This window comes from Zosterops lateralis (assembly GCF_965231275.1).
Source record: "Zosterops lateralis genome assembly, chromosome: 6".
Lineage (NCBI taxonomy): Eukaryota > Metazoa > Chordata > Aves > Passeriformes > Zosteropidae > Zosterops > Zosterops lateralis.
Window position 1 is genome coordinate 50916846 of NC_139761.1, and position 22200 is coordinate 50939045.

General features: G+C 39.8%; 1 protein-coding gene across 1 annotated transcript; it reads left to right on the forward strand.

Annotated features, from left to right (window-relative positions):
* The first annotated feature begins 446 nt into the window (after positions 1 to 446).
* Positions 447 to 18836, forward strand: COPB1 (COPI coat complex subunit beta 1). The gene is made up of 22 exons (XM_083862741.1): positions 447 to 528; positions 2963 to 3114; positions 3745 to 3974; positions 4634 to 4803; positions 4999 to 5113; positions 5707 to 5799; positions 6343 to 6480; positions 7422 to 7541; positions 8041 to 8148; positions 8236 to 8382; positions 8805 to 8950; positions 9946 to 10042; positions 10636 to 10796; positions 11334 to 11454; positions 11665 to 11892; positions 12069 to 12248; positions 13012 to 13156; positions 14574 to 14693; positions 15012 to 15157; positions 16383 to 16472; positions 17196 to 17351; positions 18500 to 18836. The coding sequence occupies exons 2-22, from the start codon at positions 3024 to 3026 to the stop codon at positions 18557 to 18559; spliced, it is 2862 nt and encodes a 953-aa protein (XP_083718867.1). The 5' UTR covers positions 447 to 528; positions 2963 to 3023; the 3' UTR covers positions 18560 to 18836.
* The last annotated feature ends 3364 nt before the right edge of the window (positions 18837 to 22200 follow it).

A 22200-nucleotide genomic window follows, 5' to 3' on the forward strand; every position in this document is an offset into this window, starting at 1 on the left:
CATTTCCCGTAATCAATTTTCCATTTCCTTACTAATTTACCTCAATTAATTTTTTTCGGTCTTTTACTTGTTTTCTTATTTATTTTTACCATTTCCTACCCCCTTTTATTGCCTTTTGTTGTCATCCATCCATCCATCCATCCATCCATCCATCCATCCATCCATCCATCCATCCATCCATCCATCCATCCATCCATCCATCCATCCATCCATCATCCGTGCGGGGGTTTAATCTCGCTTTCGGCCGCCGTTTCCTGTTGTTTTCTCGCATCCCGAGGCTCCCGGATCCCCCGGCGCGGGAAAACCCCGCTGCCCCCGGGGCCGTGACGTCATAGGGGCAGCCCCTCCTGGCTCCGCCTCTCCCCGCGCGGCGGCACCGCCCCTTTCGCGCTGGCGGGAGGCGTGTCCCGCTGCGGCCGCCGTACGCGCGATGTGGCCGGGGCGGGCGTGGCTCCACGTCAGCCATCGCCGGAGCGGCAGCGCCGCGGGCTCAGCTCCGCACCGGGACCGGCCCGACCCCACCGCCCAGTACGGAGCCGCACGGCCGGCCCGCGGCGGCATCGCGGGGCCGGGGGAAATTGGGGAGGGGGCGCCGCTTTTCCGCTGGGTGCCGCAAGGCCCGAGGCCTCAGGGCCCCGCCGGCACCTTCCCGGTGACCCCCGGCAGGGCCCGGGGTGGGGGGCGGCCGTGGGAGGGTTTGTGGGGCGGCCGGGGCAGCGGGGAGCGGGGTTTGCTCCGGGCAAGGGCAGGCGGACTCGGGCGGGGAGGGAAGTTTTGCTTCATTGCTTAAAATGCCCGGGTTTGGACTGGAAGTAGGAACTGGGACATTAAGGGAGAAATACCCCTCAGCTCGCTCTAAGTTTGTCGGGATTTTTTAGTAAATGTTTTGGACGCTCCGTATTATAGTTGTGCATCAGTAAAAGGGTGCATTCTTTGGTTCATTAGGTGGCCCCCGTTCCCAAGGCTCTCCAGGGATGTAGGTGGCGGGCAGGCGTGGCTTTTTGTCTTCCTGGGCTCTACAAACTCTGTAACTTTCGATTGCCTTGGGAGCCGAGGCTCTGGCACAGGCTGCCCAGAGAAGCTCTGGATGTCCCATCCATGGCAGTGTGCAGGGCCAGGCTGGATGGGGCTCTGAGCAGCCGGGTCTGGTGACTGATGTCCCTGCCCATGGCAGGGGGTTGGAATGAATTCATCTTTAAGGTCCCTTCCGACCCAAACCGTTCTGTGACTCACCACAGATGACAGAGACGTTGTTCCTGGAGAGCTAAAACAGCACCTACGTTTGTGTCCCTGCGGGCTCTCAGCGACCAAACTGATTGCAAATCTTTGTGCCTTGCAAGGGGGAAAACTGGATGGTGGTTCTCCCTGCCAGAGCTCCCAGCTCTGTGTTTTAGGAGGGTTGTTTTGCATTGCTGCTTTTCAGAGCCCAAAGTGCACTCATTTATCACACTTCAGAGGCATGTTTGGCCATGATTTTGGAAATTTCTGTAGCTGAGGTCTTTGTATGAGTAAAGATACCTGCCCTGCTTTCACAAGGATCTCCTTTATGATCTGAGTTGTTCTTGTAGGTGCAGGTGCTGGCTGCAGAAACATAAGCAGAAAAGCTGCTATGAGGCAAGAAAACAGTTGGGAAAGACCTCTGAGATCATCAGATCCAACCTTTGACTGATCACCACCTTTGTCAACTAGAGCATGGCACTGAGTGCCACATCCAGTCATTTCATGAACAAGTGGTTTGTGTAGATATTTGTGAGCAACAAGGTTGATCTAAGCCTTAAAACACAGAATTCATAATGTAAAGAGGAGAGTTTCCTTAAAAATCTGTATTGCAGTTATTTTTTGGGAGTGGTTGTTTTGGTGCTGATTGACATGAGTTGTTTTCTTGTCTGGAAAGAGGCAGCTCAGCACAACTTCCTTGCTCTCTGTTCAGGGTGAGGTTCTCTGGGTGCCCATTTGATGAGAAAAGGGAGTCTAAGACTTCCAGACAATTAATATCAATAAAAGCTGATTTATTTTGACACAACTTCTGTAGAAAGTACAAGATAATAAACTGTAACAGTTTTCTTTGCTGTGCTTGTCAGTGTAGTGTCACAGCATTAGCCAAGCAAGCTCAAGCTTGAGCATTTTTCAATACTTAAGAAATAGAATAAAAAGGTTGATTTGATCCTAGATGTCTATTATATAAGGAAGAAACAAACATGAGAATGAGAATTGAGCTTAATCGCAGATTTCATTACCTGCACTGCCAGGCACACAGCAGCTTCGATAGGTCTCTAGCCTTCTTGTTCTTTTTCACCATCAAAAGACTTGGTTTTCTCATTAGTGTCTAGTGGAGACAGTGGAGTTGAACTGATCTAATGATCCCTGGCAGGTAAAATGCTTCTCTCTCCATCACATTGTCTTTTCTCCCATCCTTGGTTTCTGCTCTGCTGGATCTCATGCTCATCTTCAAAGCTTCCTGCACAGACTGATTCAACTTGTTAATTGAGTCCAGAACTGTATATTTTCATTTTTTCTTTTTTCTCTGAAGTTTTTCAGCTGATTTTGCAGCTTGGGTCATTCACCTGGAGGGGCACAGGAGAGCAGGGAAGGTAGTGGAATATATATACATATATATATATATATACAGCTGGGATCAGGGAATGACTCCAGGAGGGAGAAGCTGCTGCATCCATTTGGCTTCATTCAGGTGCCCTGTCCACTTCTGTTATTCCTGACTGTGCCCAAAATATTGGGAAGATTTTGTTCTTCTTCTCTTGTCTTTGAGCAGTTTCAGGCTCTTCATCTTTGTGGTGCTCACGGGAATATTGTAGGGTAGCAGCAAAGCAAGAAGGCTTTTGCATGTGGCTTCTCAAGAAACCCAGCAATCCCTTCAAGCCATTAAGTCAATTATAATAATGTTTTTTGTGTTTGTTAATAAAATCTTTTAACTTTAGCATGGCTTTGTTTGCTTGGTCTTTAGGTTGTCTGAAATTTGTGTGAAAAGAATTCTTCCCTTGAGAGAAGTCCTGTAACCAAGAGCCATGACTGCTGCAGAGAACGTGTGTTACACGTTGATCAACGTCCCCATGGACTCAGAGCCACCTTCTGAAATCAGCTTAAAAAATGACCTAGGCAAGTATTGGTAGTGATTGAAGGATACTCCATCTTATCTGAGTTACTCTCTCACTGGGCCTTTCCTAGAGTGTTGTTTACATTTAATAAGCTAATACTGGTCAGTTTGATGTTTGTTTTCTGTTGAGTTCTGAAAGATGTATGTTCCTCTGTTTGCTGTGTTTTGAGAAACTTCTTTATATTATATATTATTTTATGTGTTCTGGTGTACTCCACAGTCTGTTCAAAATCTGATTTAATAAGCAACAAATTGTGTTGTCAGTTGCTCAGTGCACTGTGGAATGTGCTGGCCAAAACAGCAGTGTTAGTAACTGGTATATGTGTGACACATTGCACACAGCCAGGGCACACTGTAGTATCCTGGTATAAATTTAAGTATTAAAACAGCCTTGAAATTTGAACTCTCTCAATTCCAATATATTGATCTCAAGACTAAGTCTGAATTCCATGCTTGTTTTTAAATATCTCTTGCTTCCTCCTTATCCTTTAAGAGAAGTAAAGGCTTGGATTTTATTGATATGCTGTATTTCACTCCTTCAGAGGAGTTTGTGTCTTCTGACACTGAGGATCAATATTCCTGTTAAAGTAGTTGTGACATGTCAGCCTTCCTCACTTCATTTCCCCTTGCAGAAAAAGGAGATGTCAAGTTGAAGACAGAGGCCTTGAAGAAAGTAATCATTATGATTCTGAATGGTGAGAAGCTGCCTGGGCTCCTGATGACCATCATACGTTTTGTGCTGCCTCTCCAAGACCATACTATCAAAAAGCTGCTGCTTGTCTTTTGGGAGATTGTGCCAAAGACCACTCCAGATGGCAGGCTCCTGCAGGAAATGATCCTCGTCTGTGATGCATACAGAAAGGTAGCTTCTTGTTTATTTCATTGGTTAGGATCTTTATAGAAGGGGTATCATTTTGCATTACTGAATAAATATATACATTGTTTATGCTCAGCTTTTCCTTCCTATCAGTTGTGTCTCAGAGGTGGATAACTGCAGATAGGCAGCAGACCTACTACCGAGGAGTTTTGTGTTCTTTTACTGGTACAACTTCACAAAAAAAACTTGTCAGTGAACATTAAAGTTGAGGAGTAACAGTTATCATCTTCCATGCATTTTGGGACAAGTCATGGGGTCATAAAAGGACACTATTGTGGCATATTTGGGAAACATCTTCCTAGAGACATTAAGGGCCTTCAACTTTGGGAGTTGGAAACAGATGAGTTAATATGTACCAGAAGTTTGTATCCAATGTGCAGGAATGCCCACAGGCTGAGCTTTCACAGCCATGGCAATCAGAGAAAACAAATACAATAAAAAGAAATCCTACAGGCTTTGTAAGTTTTGTTGCACATAAATACATGTTTTTAAATACGGTGGAGCAGCAGTGCTTTAGGAAAGCATTTCTTGAAAAAACAGTGAGGTGTCATTGGGGATGTTGGGAAAGCTGAGTATGGGAGAAGGTGGCAGGTGCATTCATCTGGAGAGTCTGGCATTAGATATGTATTTCCTGTTGGTTTTAGGATCTGCAGCACCCAAACGAGTTCATCCGCGGCTCCACTCTGCGGTTCCTGTGCAAGCTGAAGGAGGCGGAGCTGCTGGAGCCGCTGATGCCGGCCATCCGCGCCTGCCTGGAGCACCGGCACAGCTACGTGCGCCGCAACGCCGTCCTGGCCATATACACCATCTACAGGTACTGCAGGCACAGCACCTTCAGGACTGCCTTCAGTTTCTGAGAACTCAAATGTTTATCACTCCATACTCTGGAGATTAGAATTTTTATTTTTATTTTTTTGTTTGTTTGCCCTTTCTTCCCTATCTCATGGGCATCCTTGGGTTCTGCTCCTTGCCGGCAGCTCTTTTAATTACTTTTTTTTTTCTTGTAAAGGAACTTTGAACATCTTATTCCTGACGCTCCTGAACTGATCCATGATTTCTTGGTGAATGAGAAAGATGCAAGTTGCAAAAGAAATGCATTTATGATGCTAATTCATGCAGATCAGGTAAGGATACCTGCTCTCAGAGTCAGTTGGCTTCATAATTGTAAATATGCCGGGTGACTAGCCAGTAGTTCACTGGTAGTATAAACTACTTGTATTCATTAAAAATTCCATGTATGCTAGTGTTAATGTTTTTGTGGGATATCTGGTACTGATAATGTAGGTCTTTAGTGCTCTCTTTATTTTAAAGGAGAACTACTCTGTCTGGTGAAAAATAGGAGAATTACCACACTGAGAAGCACTCCACTATCTGCTGTTCTAAAGCTTTCGTAATTATGTGAGAAAGAAATGGCAGTTTCTGTTTAGTGTTTTAGATTACTTGTTCTACAGGCAATTACCTTTTGTTTTTTACTAGTCATTGATTAGTAAATCAATGATTTTTTACAAACTAAATACCATTAGTTTGTCTCTCTTTTTGCCCTCTATAGACAGGATGATTATTTTGCTCTTTAGGTCTACAATGTTTTCCTAAATTGTTGAAGTGTCGCATAAAGGCTGTTTTGTATTTAGATTTCTAGAATGTGTTTTGATTTAAAGTTCAATTAAATGAGCAAACTCTGAATAATGTAAAAATAATTTCTCTTCTGTTTGTGTAGGATCGAGCTTTGGATTATTTGAGTACCTGTATTGACCAAGTGCAGACCTTTGGTGACATACTGCAGTTGGTTATTGTTGAACTGATTTACAAGGTAAAAGGGAAATGCTGTGGCACATTTGAAGTAAATGCACATGTTAATTTACAGAATTATATTAGATTGTTTTTAAAAGGCTAAAATGTTGCTGGAAAAGGGATTTAGCTGGCTTCTTGTCCATGTCAGGAATATGTCATTGCTTAATGCAGCTGAATAAAATTTGTTTCTTGAAATGATAAAGAGCTGAAGTGTGCACTGTATAGAGCAATAAGTCTCACCAGATTTGCTGTGATGGGGACTGTATTATCAGAGTGGTCTTCATGGTCATGAGCAGGGCATCTCTTACAGACACTGTTAGAGGCTCTGCCCTTGTTTTTGATGGGAGATTTTAAGACCCTATAGCATTGCTCAGAGTCATTGAGAACAGCTTTTGAAGAGCTATTGTAATTAGATTTTTATTGCTGTGAATGACATTTCCTGTCACCAGGAAGGCTTGTCACCTTTTGGTCAGTTTTCTCCTCTCTGTAAGACAGTGGAGCAGGTGAGCTGTAGGATTGCTCCTTACTTTGTGTGCCAACTGTGGATCATTCTTTTCTCAAGGTCTGTCACGCAAATCCATCAGAGAGAGCTCGCTTCATTCGCTGCATCTACAACCTGCTGCAGTCCTCCAGCCCTGCAGTGAAGTATGAGGCTGCAGGTACTCTGGTTACACTCTCCAGTGCACCCACAGCAATCAAGGTATGAAAGTGATGTTTGCAGCTCTTCAGTAGCTTCTAGTGCTCTGAAATGAACTCTGCGTGCTGCACATTGATGCTTAGGAGTGAGTGAAGACTTTAGTAACATGCAACGCTTCTCATGTGGAACACTATCTTAAAGTATCTCTTGGAACTGGTCACAAAAAACGAGCAGACCTGGAGGATTTCATGTCACTTTGGTAGGGGACAAGCTTGAATACTGTGCAGACTGTTGGACCAACCTACAATCTACTTGGCTGAGTTAGCAAAGCAGAATACAGCTGAAGATTTCAGAGACTGGGTGAAGTTTCTTACTCATGAATACTCATTTCAGACCAGGGTAGAAGCATAAAGCAGTGAAGCTCATGTTGATTACTGATTGACCTGGGGTTCTTAGTTTTGTATTTGTACAGCTGCTTATTTAAGACCACTTAGAAATTTTGAATTTGTATGGAAATTTAAAAGATAGGTTATGCATAGATTTACAGCATTGTAAATAGTAGTTTCCACAGGTCGAGGGGAGTATGAATTCCAACATTCTTGGTTTGGCATACTCATTTTTGTTGAGTAGACACACTGTACATAGAAGCTGTCATTAAAACCTAATCTAGATGGGCTCACTCTGCCAACTCTTTTAAGTTGGTTTTCATGACCTGTTGCATATTTCACAGCTGACCCAAAGCATGTCAGATAACCTATCTTACGTCTTTCTTTGAATTTGAAATCAAGTCTGTGTACTGTAAGCTGATGGCATTGTGAGCCCTCATGTATGATTTTTGTAACATGGTGGACAAAAAATATTAAAGTCTGTTTATCAGGTTAATTCTATGCCAACTCTGAGTAGCTGCTTTAATAGTAAAATAGAAGGAGTCTTTTCCTCAGTTTCAGAAATTTTCTTTCTCCTCTTCATGACTAAAAAAATGGTTTTGATCCTTTTAATTTTAGGCTGCTGCCCAATGCTACATAGATTTGATCATTAAAGAAAGTGATAATAATGTGAAACTGATTGTCTTGGATCGGTTGGTTGAGTTAAAGGAGCATCCCTCCCATGAGCGAGTGTTGCAGGTACGTGAGCTGTCTCTTTTCCGGTAAGCCTTAGGAAAGAAAAGCCTTCATTAACAAAGCTTCCAGGTTTTTGCAATGTATGGACAAAAGAACATCTGAAGGTTCAATTTCCTGTTGGTGTGTTTTTGGTAAAAACATATTGGATGGACTTTTATGCTTATGACTTGGCTGATTTTATTAAGAATTATATTTTTTATTTCTGTTATTTATTTTATAATTTTTTAAATTAAGAATTATATATATTTTTATAAGAATTAACAATGACGAATGCTGCCCTGGTTGTGAGGTTTTATGGTGTAGCTGCATAAGAGACTTCTATGTAAATGCAGAATGCATTAAATGAACACTGAGAAGTTCTAATGCCTGTTGCTTGCTTGCCCGTAGGTCATGTATTATGTATCCAGAAGGGCTTTGAAAATCTTTGAGGACTGAAAATTAGAATTGTATGAAGAGGAAGTAATTTAAAATGGCAAAATACTTTACTTTGTTATTGTTTCAGGATCTAGTTATGGACATCCTCAGAGTGTTGAGTACCCCAGATCTAGAAGTTCGCAAGAAAACCCTTCAGCTGGCTCTGGATCTTGTGTCTTCAAGAAATGTGGAGGAGGTAAATGATATGTACTTTTGATTCATTACACATCTTTCTTTTAAAAAATGTCACTTTTTAAAAAACTTGATTTGATCTTCTCTGCAGCTTGTGATTGTTCTGAAGAAGGAAGTGATAAAAACGAATAATGTGACGGAGCATGAAGATACAGACAAGTACAGACAGCTCCTGGTTCGGACACTGCACTCCTGCAGTGTTCGCTTCCCAGACATGGCTGCAAATGTTATTCCAGTGGTATGCACATACTTCATTGTTCTCTCAGTAAATATGTTATACCCAACACCTGCACAATTGCTGAAGCTGAGCTGTTCCTAATAGTGTTCCTAATAGTGTTCCTAATAGTAATACCGTTTTTAATTCCTAGAGAAACATAGGACTTTTGGTGCTGTAATTATTTGTCTTCTGAGATTATTTTTATATGTTTTTGAAGAACATGAGCTGAGGAGGGCCTTTAAAAGTGCAATAACTTGTATCACTAGAAAAACAGTTTGGGAATATGATAATTGGTACTTGTTGGAAATGTACTTAAGGGTTGTTTGACTTTTTTTCATTGGAGATACATCAGGAGTTTAATTTTTCTAAACATAGAAGGGAGGTATTATTGTACAAACTTCTCTGTGCTGCTGTTTGTGCTGATGTTCACCCTTCTGTGGCAGTTGATGGAGTTCCTGAGTGATAACAATGAAGCAGCAGCTGCTGATGTCCTGGAGTTTGTGCGGGAAGCGATCCAGAGATTTGATAACCTCAGACCTCTTATTGTTGAGAAGATGCTTGAAGTCTTTCACTCTATTAAATCTGTCAAGTGAGTCCAGAATATGATATCAAACAGACTTTGGAGCACCTGTGGCTCACTTGCATTGAATGTATATTGTCCTTAAATATGTACCAAAATCCACGTGACCCACACAGAGAGTGACTGAAGCTGAGATATTTTGGGTTAGAGGATTTTTAGGTACAGCTTTCTTCTTGCCTGCTTGTACAAGAGATAAATTGGGTTACATTGAATACAGAAAATAAATTCAATTTAAATTTCTATAATGCAGTTGATAATTGTGATTCCACTGGCTAGGAAATAGCCTTGTTGATGAAGGCCAAACATAAAGTAATATATTTGTTAAAACAGAACTCCTAAAGAAGTTTGCACTTGTAGGCCACTGGAAATACTGTACATTTATTAGAAAACCTAATCTAACAGAGACTGAGCCTTACAAACTATAAAGCTGTTTTAGTACCTTTCAGGGCTCTAAAAACTTTGCTTGCTATAGATCTATAAAGGTTAAGTCCTATGAGTCAATTTCTCTGTATCAGAAGAGCTCTCTGTCATTCTCCTAAGCCACAGAAAACTCTGAATCCCATCTCCATTGTAATCTCACTAAATGGGGAGAAAAAAAAATCTGAAGTTTTGCTATTATTTTCCTAATCTTCATTCTTGTTCTGATTTTTCATTTTCTCCTGTATAATAGAAAAATTAGTTTGTTTCAGTTAAATGGAGAATTTAGAGCTGACTTTACTTACATGCAGTAGAGTATTTCATTACAATCACAATGAAATTTAATTTTATGTCAGATTAACACAGATGGAAAGTATATGTAGCAGAGAGTATATCTAATTTAATGTACTTGTTAATGAGTTTATTGAGGCTGAAAGGATAATTGCTTTGATTTAGTCTGCTTTTGTCAGTTGTGTTCTTTTTGAATTTGTCAAGATTGGCCTTTACTACCTGACTATAAATCACTTTCCGTGGTATAGTTTGAGTATATCACGAGAGCATGATTTAAATTACTGTTCTTGTCTTAGGATTTATCGAGGAGCATTATGGATCCTTGGAGAATATTGCAGCACGAAGGAGGATATACAGAGTGTGATGACAGAGGTTCGCAGATCCCTCGGAGAGGTGTGTGTGTTTTGGGGTTTTTGTGTTTACTTGCTCTTTGTGGTTTTTCCTGCCATTATGCAGTGGGTTTTCTAAGAAAAAGGTGTTGTAGAAAGTTCAAGTAAGATGCAACAGTGTTTTGAGGACTTGTGGTGTGCAATGGCACATGCACAGGAAATCTTAAGTAAAAAGCAGTCATTATTTACATTCATTATTCATTTTTTTCAAGTGGCATGCTTGAGCTGAGAATAAGTGATATCTGTTAAGAGAAGAGTTGGGAAATTCCTTATTTTGGAAAATTATGGCAACTTTAAGATATGATTTAATTATATCCAGTAACAAAGAAAAAGTGCTTTAAGTCTGGGTTGTTCAGAGAGAAACACTTCTCTGACAAAATCAAATTCATCACTGAGAGCTTTATTGCATGTATAGGAAGCTTCTGTATATATTTCAGTATCTGTTTAGCTCCTCAAATTCTCCCCCAACTGTTGCACTGTAGCTGTCCTTTTGCTTATAAAAACTTTAGTAATGCAGATAATTTTTATTAAAACCTGCAGAAAAAACCCCCATATCTTCTATTTTAATTGTAACAGTTGTTTCCTGCTCATTTCTAGATCCCAATAGTAGAATCTGAAATCAAGAAAGAAGCTGGTGAGCTCAAACCTGAAGAAGAGGTGTCTGTGGGTCCAGCCCAAAAATTAGTAACAGAGATGGGCACTTATGCAACACAAAGTGCTCTTAGCAGTTCCCGACCTGCCAAAAAGGAAGAAGACAGGTATTTGTGATTTCCTGCCTGGCCAGGAATGACTTGGTTAATTTTTTATCATTTTTTTTATTTGAATGGTGTTATCTCTCATACATGCAGAGTTCAGTGGTTGAGGCGATTTCCTGTTTTAAGGTATTATCCCAGCTAAATAGTATCCAGTAGGAAGTTGCTCAGTTGTTTAGGATTGTAAACAAAGGTTACTGTATAATTGAGAACTTTATTAATTATTATATCCTAAATTCTAGTTGATTTTTTTACATATAAAGCTCTCTCACAGTTTTAGTTGGATACAGAGATACTGCCTTTAAATTAAAATATTTGCTTCTCTTTATATCACCTTGCACTCCTACACCTCTCTCTTCCTGGCCCATGTGGACTTGTGAAAACCTCTGTGTCTGGAAAATTACTTTGAGAAGGAAAAAACCCAACCTTGTGAGATGTTTCAAGGTTGTTTTGCTTGTACAGTATGAAAGTTAAGGTATCAAGAGAAGTAGGCTGAAGATTGTCATCCAAAAGTAGTTTACTGAGGATCATTTGTCTTTGCAGACCTCCCTTACGAGGATTCTTGCTGGATGGAGATTTCTTTGTTGCAGCTTCCCTTGCCACAACTTTAACCAAGATTGCTCTACGTTATATGTCCCTAGTTCAGGAAAAGAAGAAACAAAATGTGAGTCATCTCATGTGTTTTCACATTCAGGGAAGAGCTGCTTGTTGCTTCTTTTCTTTTAAACAGATGCAAAAAAACCTAAGTAATCTGTTCAGAGGTGTTATGATTTGATTAATACACATCCTTTTTAAATAAGTTAGAAGTCAACATTTCTTTAAAGCTGTGGAAAATGCAATAACCTTCTTCCATTCTCTTTGTGCTCCTTCTCAGTCCTTTAATGCTGAAGCTATGCTGCTGATGGCCACTATTCTCCACCTGGGAAAGTCTTCTCTTCCCAAGAAGCCAATTACAGATGATGATGTGGATCGTATTTCATTGTGTCTGAAAGTCCTGTCAGAATGTTCTCCTCTCATGAACGACATTTTCAACAAAGAATGCAGGCAGTCCCTCTCTCACATGCTGTCAGCCAAGCTAGAAGAGGAGAAACTTTCCCAGAAGGTGAGCTGTTTTAAGTGTGTAACCATAAGCACTTGGAGTTTTTACAGATGTTCACATCCAGGCTGGTCCCAGAAATGTCACCATTGGAGTCCGTGTAGGTCAGCCACTATTTGACTGTTTTTCTTTACTAAGTAATGGATTTCATTGTGAATTCTTGAATTATTCTCTTCCTGCAGAAAGAATCTGAGAAGAGGAATGTGACAATTCAGCCAGATGATCCCATTTCCTTCATGCAGCTTACTGCTAAAAATGAAATGAGCTCAAAAGAAGACCAGTTCCAGCTTAGCCTTCTTGCAGCAATGGGAAACACACAGAGGAAAGAAGCTGCTGATCCTCTTGCTTCCAAACTTAATAAGGTAGTGGGAAATCAGTGCTTTATTGGGAATTCCAGACTGGAGCTGATGAACCAGACTATGCTGGTTGATTGGGAAGACTGACGTGTATCCTGGCTGGGATCAGGAGAAAAAGAAGAGCACTCGTGCTTGTAGTTGTTACCTTCTCAAATGGGGAGAGGAAGAACAAGAAGGAGGCTTAGAGAGTGCTGAGCTGGTGGTGGAATGTGGAGAAGAAATTAGGGTTTAGTGGTTTGAAGATCCCAATAAAGTTCACAGGGAAGGGAGCAAGGATGCCAGAAGTGATTAAGAACACCTTTCTTTGGCTGCGGTATCCCATTGCCAATTGCAATGCCATCCTTATTTTACACTTTATTCCATTTTTATCTGCACATTAGCAGACCCTGCTGAGGAGGTTTAAAGAGAAGAAATCACTTGAGTAATTCATTAGTTAAAGAATTAAAGGCCCAGACTTTGAAATTCTTTTTGATATTTAAAATTACCTTTTAATTTTGAATCAGTATTTCTTTGTCTTGCTGATATTTTAAGAACAAATGGCATTACAATTCATATTTTAGGAACTTATTAGTTCAGAATACATTTCGTCTGGAGAGGGTTCATAATTGTAGTGTGCATGCAGGGGGACATGTGAAGGAAGGCTACTTGTTTTGGAGGCCCATATTAAAGAATAATCAATTTAAGTGTACTTTATTTTCATTTTTTGTCATTGAGTGATTCTGTTTTAAAGTGGTTTCTGAGAAGCTGAATGCCTTGGCTTGTGTCCCAGGTTACGCAGCTGACAGGTTTCTCAGACCCCGTGTATGCAGAAGCCTATGTCCACGTCAATCAGTACGACATTGTGCTGGATGTGCTCGTGGTCAACCAGACCAGTGACACCCTGCAGAACTGCACCCTGGAGCTGGCCACGCTGGGTAAGGAGCCTGGGCTACTGCAAACAGAGCAGCTCTGGGGTTTTGGGAACTGGGCATCACCCTGCTGTAAGGAATTCCTGAAACGCCTCCAGAGTGATGCAAGTTAGTTGCCATTTTGAATGCCTTTAAAAATATTCTTTTTAAAATATTTGTTGGAAGTTTTGTATGTACTGACACTGATAATGCAATCTGATGGTATAAACCTTAGTCAGATTTTATCACTAAAAACATAGGGTTCTATTTCCCCCTCTCCTTTTTTCCTGAAATAAAAGGTGTTTTGATGTACTTATTTTTCATTGTGTTGCTGCCATAGATGGAAAAATAAAAATAGGTCAAAATCCCAACTGATATGGCGCAGAAAGCCATCTGCCCTAGGTGGTTTTTGCACTCAGCCTGAAGTACCTAAATACTGCATTCACTCAACTGAAACCATTCCCTGTACCAAGAGCTGTACCAGAGTCTTGCTTGCACAATACTGAGGCTTCATTAACTTCTCTTAGAGGAGTCACTGGGGCAGATAATTCAAGAACAGTAACCAGTTTTTTATTAGCTGTCTTCTGCTTTAGCAGTCAGGAGCTGAAATACACTTACAATATGGAAGGACAACTCATGTTACATACTTTTCACTATTCTAAATACGACTGGAGGGGCATAACCTTTCTCTTAAAATTTTGTAAATCATTTGATGAGACTAATGATGGAAATAAATCAAATGGATGCATTATTTAATAGGTTGCATTTTACTATTTGTCAGCTCAGTAAAGTGGAATTCTGTATTTCCCAGCTGATGTACTGCAAAAGCTGACTTGAGGCATCACTCCATGTTGTAGAGCTCATGCTGTTCATGCTGTGTTCTCAAATTTTAATAGAACTAAGGAGTCTTTCCAATTGCTTACTGAAGGATTAGTAAAAATGCATCCCTTAGTGTTTCCTTGGAGCAATTATATTCAGAATCAAGGGGATACTTTGACCTGTTTATAAATAGTTTAGTGCCTGTAGTGCTGGACATTGTACTTTGGGTTTGAGGCACTTGACTGTAGGGTTAGGCCTTATTATGATGTCAGTGATTAAAATACAACATAGAATTAACCATTTCCTTGTTAAAAATTAATACTAAACTCCATCCAAACCCCATTTAATTCAGTATTTGCGTTTGTTTTCAATGGGGTTTGGATGAACACAGCAATATTTTAACTGAAATTTATATGCAGTGTAATTTATCTTGCAATTAGAAAACTATATAGAAAAAGAACAACCAATTCTAAATCAACTAATATCTTTATGGTGGTGTTTAGTGCAGCTCTGTAAATTCAAAGATTGAATGATGAGAAAATAAAAAGCTGCTGTTCCAAAGGCTAAGCTCATTGTGTGTACTGCTGACGTTCCCTGATCCACATCTCCCAATTTCTTTATACAGGTGACTTGAAACTTGTGGAAAAACCATCTCCTCTGACACTTGCTCCACATGATTTTGCAAACATTAAAGCCAACGTCAAAGTCGCTTCAACAGAAAATGGAATCATTTTTGGTAATGTTGGTAAGTAAACCATTCAGTGTGCAAAATTAACATGAATGTGTTGCATTTTTAACTACTTAATGAGCTCAGAAATAAGTAAAACTCTTCATATTGGGAGAAGAAATTAAATTACAATGTAAGAATATTTTATGATGATTAAAAAAAAATCTTTATTACTGTTACTTAAAACCATCATAGCATGTGCTACCTTTAGGATGATTGTCAGCATGAGATTGAGCAAGGGTTGACTGTTGTTAACTGGCAGGTGGTAACTCAGCACAGTTATAAAGTGCAAATTCACTTTTTGCAACATTGAAAAATGTGTGTGTTCTCTTGCAGTGTATGATGTCTCTGGAGCAGCCAGTGACAGAAACTGTGTGGTTCTCAGTGATATTCACATTGACATCATGGATTACATCCAGCCTGCTTCTTGTACAGATGCCGAGTTCAGACAGATGTGGGCAGAATTTGAGTGGGAAAACAAAGTTAGTTTTTTTTTTGTTTGTGTGTTACTTTGTTTATGAGATACAATTCTGTCTCTTGTTCTACAGCAGCTCATTACAGCAGCATTATCTATTGCCACATAAACCTCATTCAACATCCTCATTGGATGTTTGCCTCGCGTGGCTTATTCTCTTACAGCTATCTTATCAGTTTCACAAGCTTAGCAATGCAATAACTGGGGTTTTGGCTTGCAAAAGAGGTTGTGTGCATTGAGCTTTACCTCCTGTATGGAAGCTGTCCAAACTGACTGGTGATTGCTGTATATTTTGGCTCAAAGGTGAGATGGCAGCAAGTATAAGTTTATGCTGAAGCTGCAGAATTACTCATGCTGCTCAGCCTCTCCAGTTCTTAATCCCATTGTCTCATGGGTTGCAAGGGACCTTTTAAAGGTTGTTTAATCCAGCGCCCTACCAGGGGACAGGAACATCTTTCTTTCACTTCGCTACTTTGCAGTACAGCTGTAGCATAAAGTTCTGGGCTCTGTGTAAGACCAACAAGACAGTAGGTGCACTACATATTAACTGAGGGTCCCCAAACCTAAAAAAAAGAGTTTAAGGGAGATAATGTCATATAAGAATAGAGAACAAACATTAAACCAGAATGAGAAAGATTTTACATGTAGTGTAGCCTTACTCGAGGCTAGATTTAAATGTCTCAGAGGCAACTTGTGCACAATATATTGTACTACATGATATATGAAGCCTTAGCAGTTTGTAAACTCCTTCTAAGAGATGTGTTAAAAAACAATTTAAACAAGGCACATAATATGCAATATGATAAAGCCAGGGCAGCTCAGAGAGCTTTGTTGCTAGAAGGGAAGATGAAAGGAATCTTTATCAATGGTTAATAGCAAACTTTGGACTAGGTATTGCTTTTTCGTGTTCTCACAATGTGTAAACTGTATTCAGACAAGAAATCCACTGTTTGCTGTAGAGAATCTAGATGTTCAACAAGTATCATATTCACCCAGTAGATTTTAGAAACCATGGTAATAGCATGAAATTCTCCATCTTACCAAGTGGATGGTGGGAGGGAAAGACTTCCTATGATGCCACCACATAGTGGGATGTCCATCCAGCTTACTGAGTGTGCTGCTCCTCAAGGAGGAATGCAGAAGTGATCTCCATTATGGAGCCCTCAAGAAGAGATTTCAGACATACCTGAGGTGCTAATTAAAGTAATTGGGTTTTTTTTCCCTTCTTGAAGGTAACAGTGAATACAAATATCATTGATTTAAATGAGTACTTACAGCACATACTGAAGTCAACCAACATGAAATGCCTGACTCCAGAGAAGGTGAGCTATTTCTTGGAGTTTTAGATACCTTTTTTAGTTCTTATGCTTTATTATTTAATTTGTTCAACATTTGTTGTTAATATTCTTAGAAATGCCTGCTTACAATATGAAATAGTACATATACCTCAAAGTTTTTATTTTGAAATGAGTAAAAGCAGATAAATGTTACTAAAATTCTCTGTTGTCCCAAGTTGGGAAATCAGAATGTCTCTTGATTCATTGTAGCTGAACTGTAGCATAGATTTGATGGGACCATCTGTTTACATAAAGGGGTTTTTTTAGTGAGTCCATATTTCTTCCTTCTCTGACAAAATTTACCTTTCTTTTGCCAGTTAGCCTTTTTGTTGTAAAGCAAAATAAATATATAGAATAGCTACTTGCTGTTAAGGTATAGCATGTATAATATTAGATATTAAATGTACAATAGCCAAATTAAGTATAGTAGCTCTTTAGCTTCTTTGCCATTTTGCTGTTGGTTAAAACAAGCCATAAAATGCTCTCCTGCCTTGTCTTGATGAATTCTGTAGACTGCATCATTCCCAATATGAATTGTAGAAAAAGGCCCCCACTATTTCCCAGTGTGTGATTCCCACATGTTACAAAGCATTGCACATGAAAGAAGTTTAAAGGTGATACACTGATAACTGCCTAGCGAACTTAGGGTGAGCTAAACCATGTTTAGAGGATTTTGGTCTTTTAAGAGTTGCCATGTACTTTCCCCAGGCACTTTCAGGCTACTGTGGCTTCATGGCAGCCAATCTGTACGCCCGTTCCATATTCGGGGAGGACGCGCTGGCCAACGTGAGCATCGAGAAGCCGATTCACCTGGGGCCGGAGGCGCCTGTCACGGGGCACATACGGATCCGGGCCAAGAGCCAGGTAATGGCCCTTGCCATCCTCACCCTTCTTACAGCAACGTGCCCAGCACTCCTAAACATTGACACATTTCTTACAGTCTTTTCTCCTGCTGTGTTACACCAAACAGGCCTTTGTGCCAAGATTTCCCAGTTTTGTCCATAGTGCTGCGATTAAGATGTTCTATTTTATTTGCTTTTAAAGAAAGATCAAATATGCCCCAGGGGTTCCAGGATGTTTTTCCTCCCAAATTGCACATTTCAGTGTCACACAACAAGGAAATTTTATGCATGTAATTGCTATTTACTGATTCTTTTTAAAAACAACAAAACAAAACCCCAGGGTTTTTAGTAGGAGTATTTTCTGTAGATATATGAGTCTGCTTTGGATTTTAGGATTTCTACCTCCCAACTAAAAAAAAAAAAAAAGACCAGGATTTGGAATAAATAAAGCAAAAGCACCAGTGTACAATAGAAATATTTTAAACAGTGTACAATAAAAGAGTACCTGAGAGTTATATTCAAAGAAAACATTTAGTTTATGTGATGTCACTATAAAGATTTTGGACTAGTTTAAAATAAAGTTTCTGATATGTTGCAGTGCCATTTTTACATAAGACTGCGTTCAATTACATATGCCAGCATAGGTTCATCTTGAAATCATTGTGCTATAGAATATGTAGATTTATTCATGCAGTTTCTTTTGATGGTTCTTCAGTTTCTGTGCAATATTAGTCTAGCTCTGTGATTAAATTATTTTCCATAGCTGTGGTGCACTGAGTGTGCTGGTATCAAGCACTGGGACTGTCAACAGTTGAATTTCAATAACTGGACAGGCAGTTGTAATTTCTCTGCTGGCAGTCCTCTTTCAGTTGGTGGGAGGTCAAAAGGTTAAAATTGGTTAAATTCTTCAGCTTTTCGTGTTGATAACACATGCAAATGTTGCCAGCTCAATTAAGTTTCATTGTATCAATAATATATGTAGACCTAACCTTTACCTAGTGATAAGGAAGTGAGCACTGTGAAATGTACAAAGAAGTGAGCAGCTAGAAATTTCTATGCCATTGACTTAATGCATTTCTGTATATGGAACTTCCATTTAATATAGATGAGATAAAGTTATTTTCAAGTGCAGTATTTGTGTCATGATTGTTGTCTTCCTTTTTCTTACAGGGAATGGCCCTGAGCCTTGGGGATAAGATCAATCTGTCTCAGAAGAAGACAAGTTTATAAATTTCACCTAATGTCTTTTCAGGTCTTTGACAGTTTAACCTTAGGTATGTGGCTTTTGGGATCCAGAACATCTTATATTCTTCAGTGTTCTGTAATTGTAGAAGCCAAGCTTTTGAGCTGAAAGCATTCCAGCAGATAATGTATAGGTTCTCCATGATTGATACTGAGCAAATTTTAAATCTCCAGGGTTTTTTTTTTCTTTGTCCTGGAAGTCATGTTTTCTTTGTCTCTAATATATACTGATGCTCACAGCACAAATAAACAAGTTATACCAGTAGTGTTTGGTCTTTAAATTATACTCTCTGTATCATCTGATCAGTATTGACTATCTGTCCAGGGGTACTTTGATACTCTGAGAAAGTGGGGGTCTTTAATAACTTAAGTGTTTACAATAATGACTGGGCCTGAATATGTGAATGTGTAATCATGATTCCTAAAATACTCTGGTATATCTAGGAGAATATAAATTTGCCAACTAAATTAAAGGCTGTATATTCTAGATGGTAATGTAATAACCTGGCACAGACAACCTTGTAGTATCAAAGAAGAGACTATCAAAATTCAGCTCTTTCCAGCAAGTTGTAGAAGCTTAAACTTTGTTTCTGAAGTGCTTTCCTAACAGCGTTATCCTGAGTAACATAACATTGCTGGTGGTGTTCTTATTTTTCAGTTAATGTGGAAAAGACAGCCAAGTGCAGTGTTAAAGCTGTAGCAGCATAAGCAGTTTTTCAGTGAATGCAGCCATTGGCCACGTGTGTGAGCTCAGGAAGGAAAGATTCAGACTCATTATGAACTTGCAATGAATTGAACTATGTTGAAAAGGAAGAGTTGTGAATGAAGGTCAGGTCAGGATGTTGAAGTGAGTTAACACCATTTGGCTACTAAATCTTGTGCAAATTAGCAGTGGATTAGCAGCATATAAGCATAGGTTGGAAATACAGTCAGCTGTATCTATTCAGCATCAATTCTGAATTTGTTAAATTGTTGCAAGCAATTACTTCTACAGAAGAATGTCCAGAGCCAGCAGTGGTCTTCCAGTTGGCTGAAAGTCCTGCTGCTGGATTTCCACAGCTGTGACCTGCTCCAGAAGGACAGAAGAGAATATTCCAAGTAGCTGATTGCCAAAACATTTAAGGCCTCAGTGATGAAAATACCTATTTTTCATTCTGAATAAGCACAAGGAGCACATGTGTAAATTCTGAAATGAAGTAGTCTGGCCTGCTGTATTTTATCTGCCTAAAGGATGACCCTAGAAGTGCAATGCAAAACCTGAGCATGACCTATTTAATTTTCATGTTTTGAAATCTCTGTTTGATTCTGCCATTATTTTGGTTTTTAATGAAAGCTCTGGCTCATGCATAACATGATAGCAGCAAGAGCTGAAGCTCTGGGTGTGCAGGACTGCTTTGATAATGCCCTTTTGTCTCTACATGATCCCACAGCAGCTGTATTCCTTTCTGGGAAGTTATGCCAGATTCACAGGGATGTAGTAGAGATAATCAAATTGTGATCTTCACTGCTCAATACTTCATAATCTGTGGGTGGGTGGTGCTGATGGGAGAAAAGCAGTAGGAATATGTGTATGGAAGCTCCTGTGAAATTTCATGGATATCAGTATGCTGCTCTGGTGGGATCTCGTTCTGCCATCACTTAAGGCCAAACCAAGATAAAATCTTAAGAGTCCAATGGATGGTTTCATGTCTTCAGGAAGATGCTGTGAGTTGTAACACACTACCAGAAACTGAATCATAGCTCTGTGGGCACTGACTGGTTTGGATGGGATGGATTTGCTGACCACAGCCAAGGAAAGGATGTTTTTGGAGAAGGAGGATGACTTCCAGTATGTGTTATCCAAGCCATGTTTCAGTCCCAATCTGCTCTCCTCACTGGAGAATGGAAAAACATCCTGGCACGTGCAGACATCCATATTTCAAGTGGCTCTTAATCAGCTGGGAGGGGGACATAATTTGTTTGGGATTTTTTTTTTTTGCTATCAGGACTTTACAGAAGGACATGGAAACACCTGTGCAGCAGAAGCTGCCATGACTTTGGGATTCATTTTCCACCTCCCCTGCTTTTCAGTAGCTCTCCTGCAGAACTGGTTTTGTACAGACATTTTCATTGATGGCATGCATTTTTTCAGTAGCCTGAACACGAAAAAATGTTAGATTTGTGTTTCATGTCTATGCTTCAGAGATGAAATTCCCTTCTTTTATACATCCCTCCTATTGTGTTCTAGTTATGCTTTTGCTCAGCAGCTCAGAAAACAAATTGATTCTGGTCCTGTGCATACAAAGGAATATCTTGCACAGACCATCATTCTTCAGGATCCACTTCCAGATTTTTCACTGCAGTAAAAGCTGCTGTACAGCTGTGGCTCTGAATTGTTCCAAACTTGGTACCAGGAAGTTCTTGTACCCTATTTTCTGCACAGCAGTGTGTATTTCATACACTGTACTAGAGTTAAGGGAGTGTTATTCCACTGCTTTGATTTCAGAAACTTCTATAAGAACAAGAATAAATTACCAGGAGGAGTAAATGGAGCAAGAAAGCTTGCTGCTTTTCCATTAAAAGTTTGAGAAAGTCATTGCAGGATGCATTGTTAGAATAGCAGGAAGCCAGTTTCTACTATTCCCCTGCTCCTGATGTCCCTGCTGCCAGGAATCAGGGCCAGGTTTCTTTATTCGGGGCCTCATGAGGGTTTGTATTTTTATCTTATTTAGATGCTAACATGAGAAGCAGGAATATTTATCTGAGGACAGGCAACTCTCATTTGGGAGTGGAAGGCCCCACCCTAAGAAAGCATGAATAGGGAGACTGGATGCATAGAAACTTTATAGGTAATGCAAAAAAATAAATTAAAAATCAGGCCACAGAGGAACTTAATTTGTACACTGACCTTCAGAAAGATTTATAAGTGGTTCTGTAGAGGCAGCTTTCTGCACCTCTGAGAAATGTGAAGCCTTGTGTGATGTGTTTGCTCTCTATCCTGTGCTTTTTGGCACAAAGCTGCAGCTGAAAGTCTCGGTCATTTAATCGTGTTAGCGGCACCTCCGCACCAATTTAAAGCATTTTATAAATTCTTTAAAGTTTTCTTGTGTTGTTACACCAGGGGGTGCTGTCTTGCAACTGATAAATTTTTGGAAGTTGTTTTTTGTTGTCTTTTTTTGTGTTAAGGAAGAAAGTAAAGGATCTGGTACAGGGATGTGCTGCAAGTTTTGTCATATAAGCAGTAGAGAGTAATTTTGGCCCACTCTTGGGGTCACTTTCCGTTGGTTTTTGTATATTTTTAGGTTGCCTAGCTAAGTGTAAGCAATGCACACCAATTCACAGCTCAGATTACTAATACAGTACATCTGTTTAAATACTGCCTTTTCTCTAGAGATTTTACTTTTCTGAAGCACAGTGAGACACATTTGGCTGTACACAGCTGGCCTAGGGAGGATCTCCCATTTGAGAGACATGAAAATGAATTCACTAAGAAGGGGATGTAGGTGTAATATAAGAAATTTTAGCTGTAACTTTGCCTGCACATTTGTAATACTAACTTAGGCCATTTTCTGTTTGAGCAAAGCCATAAAATATCCACTGTACTCCAGTAGATATGTCTTTGGATTTTTTTTTTTTTTTGGTAACTTCTG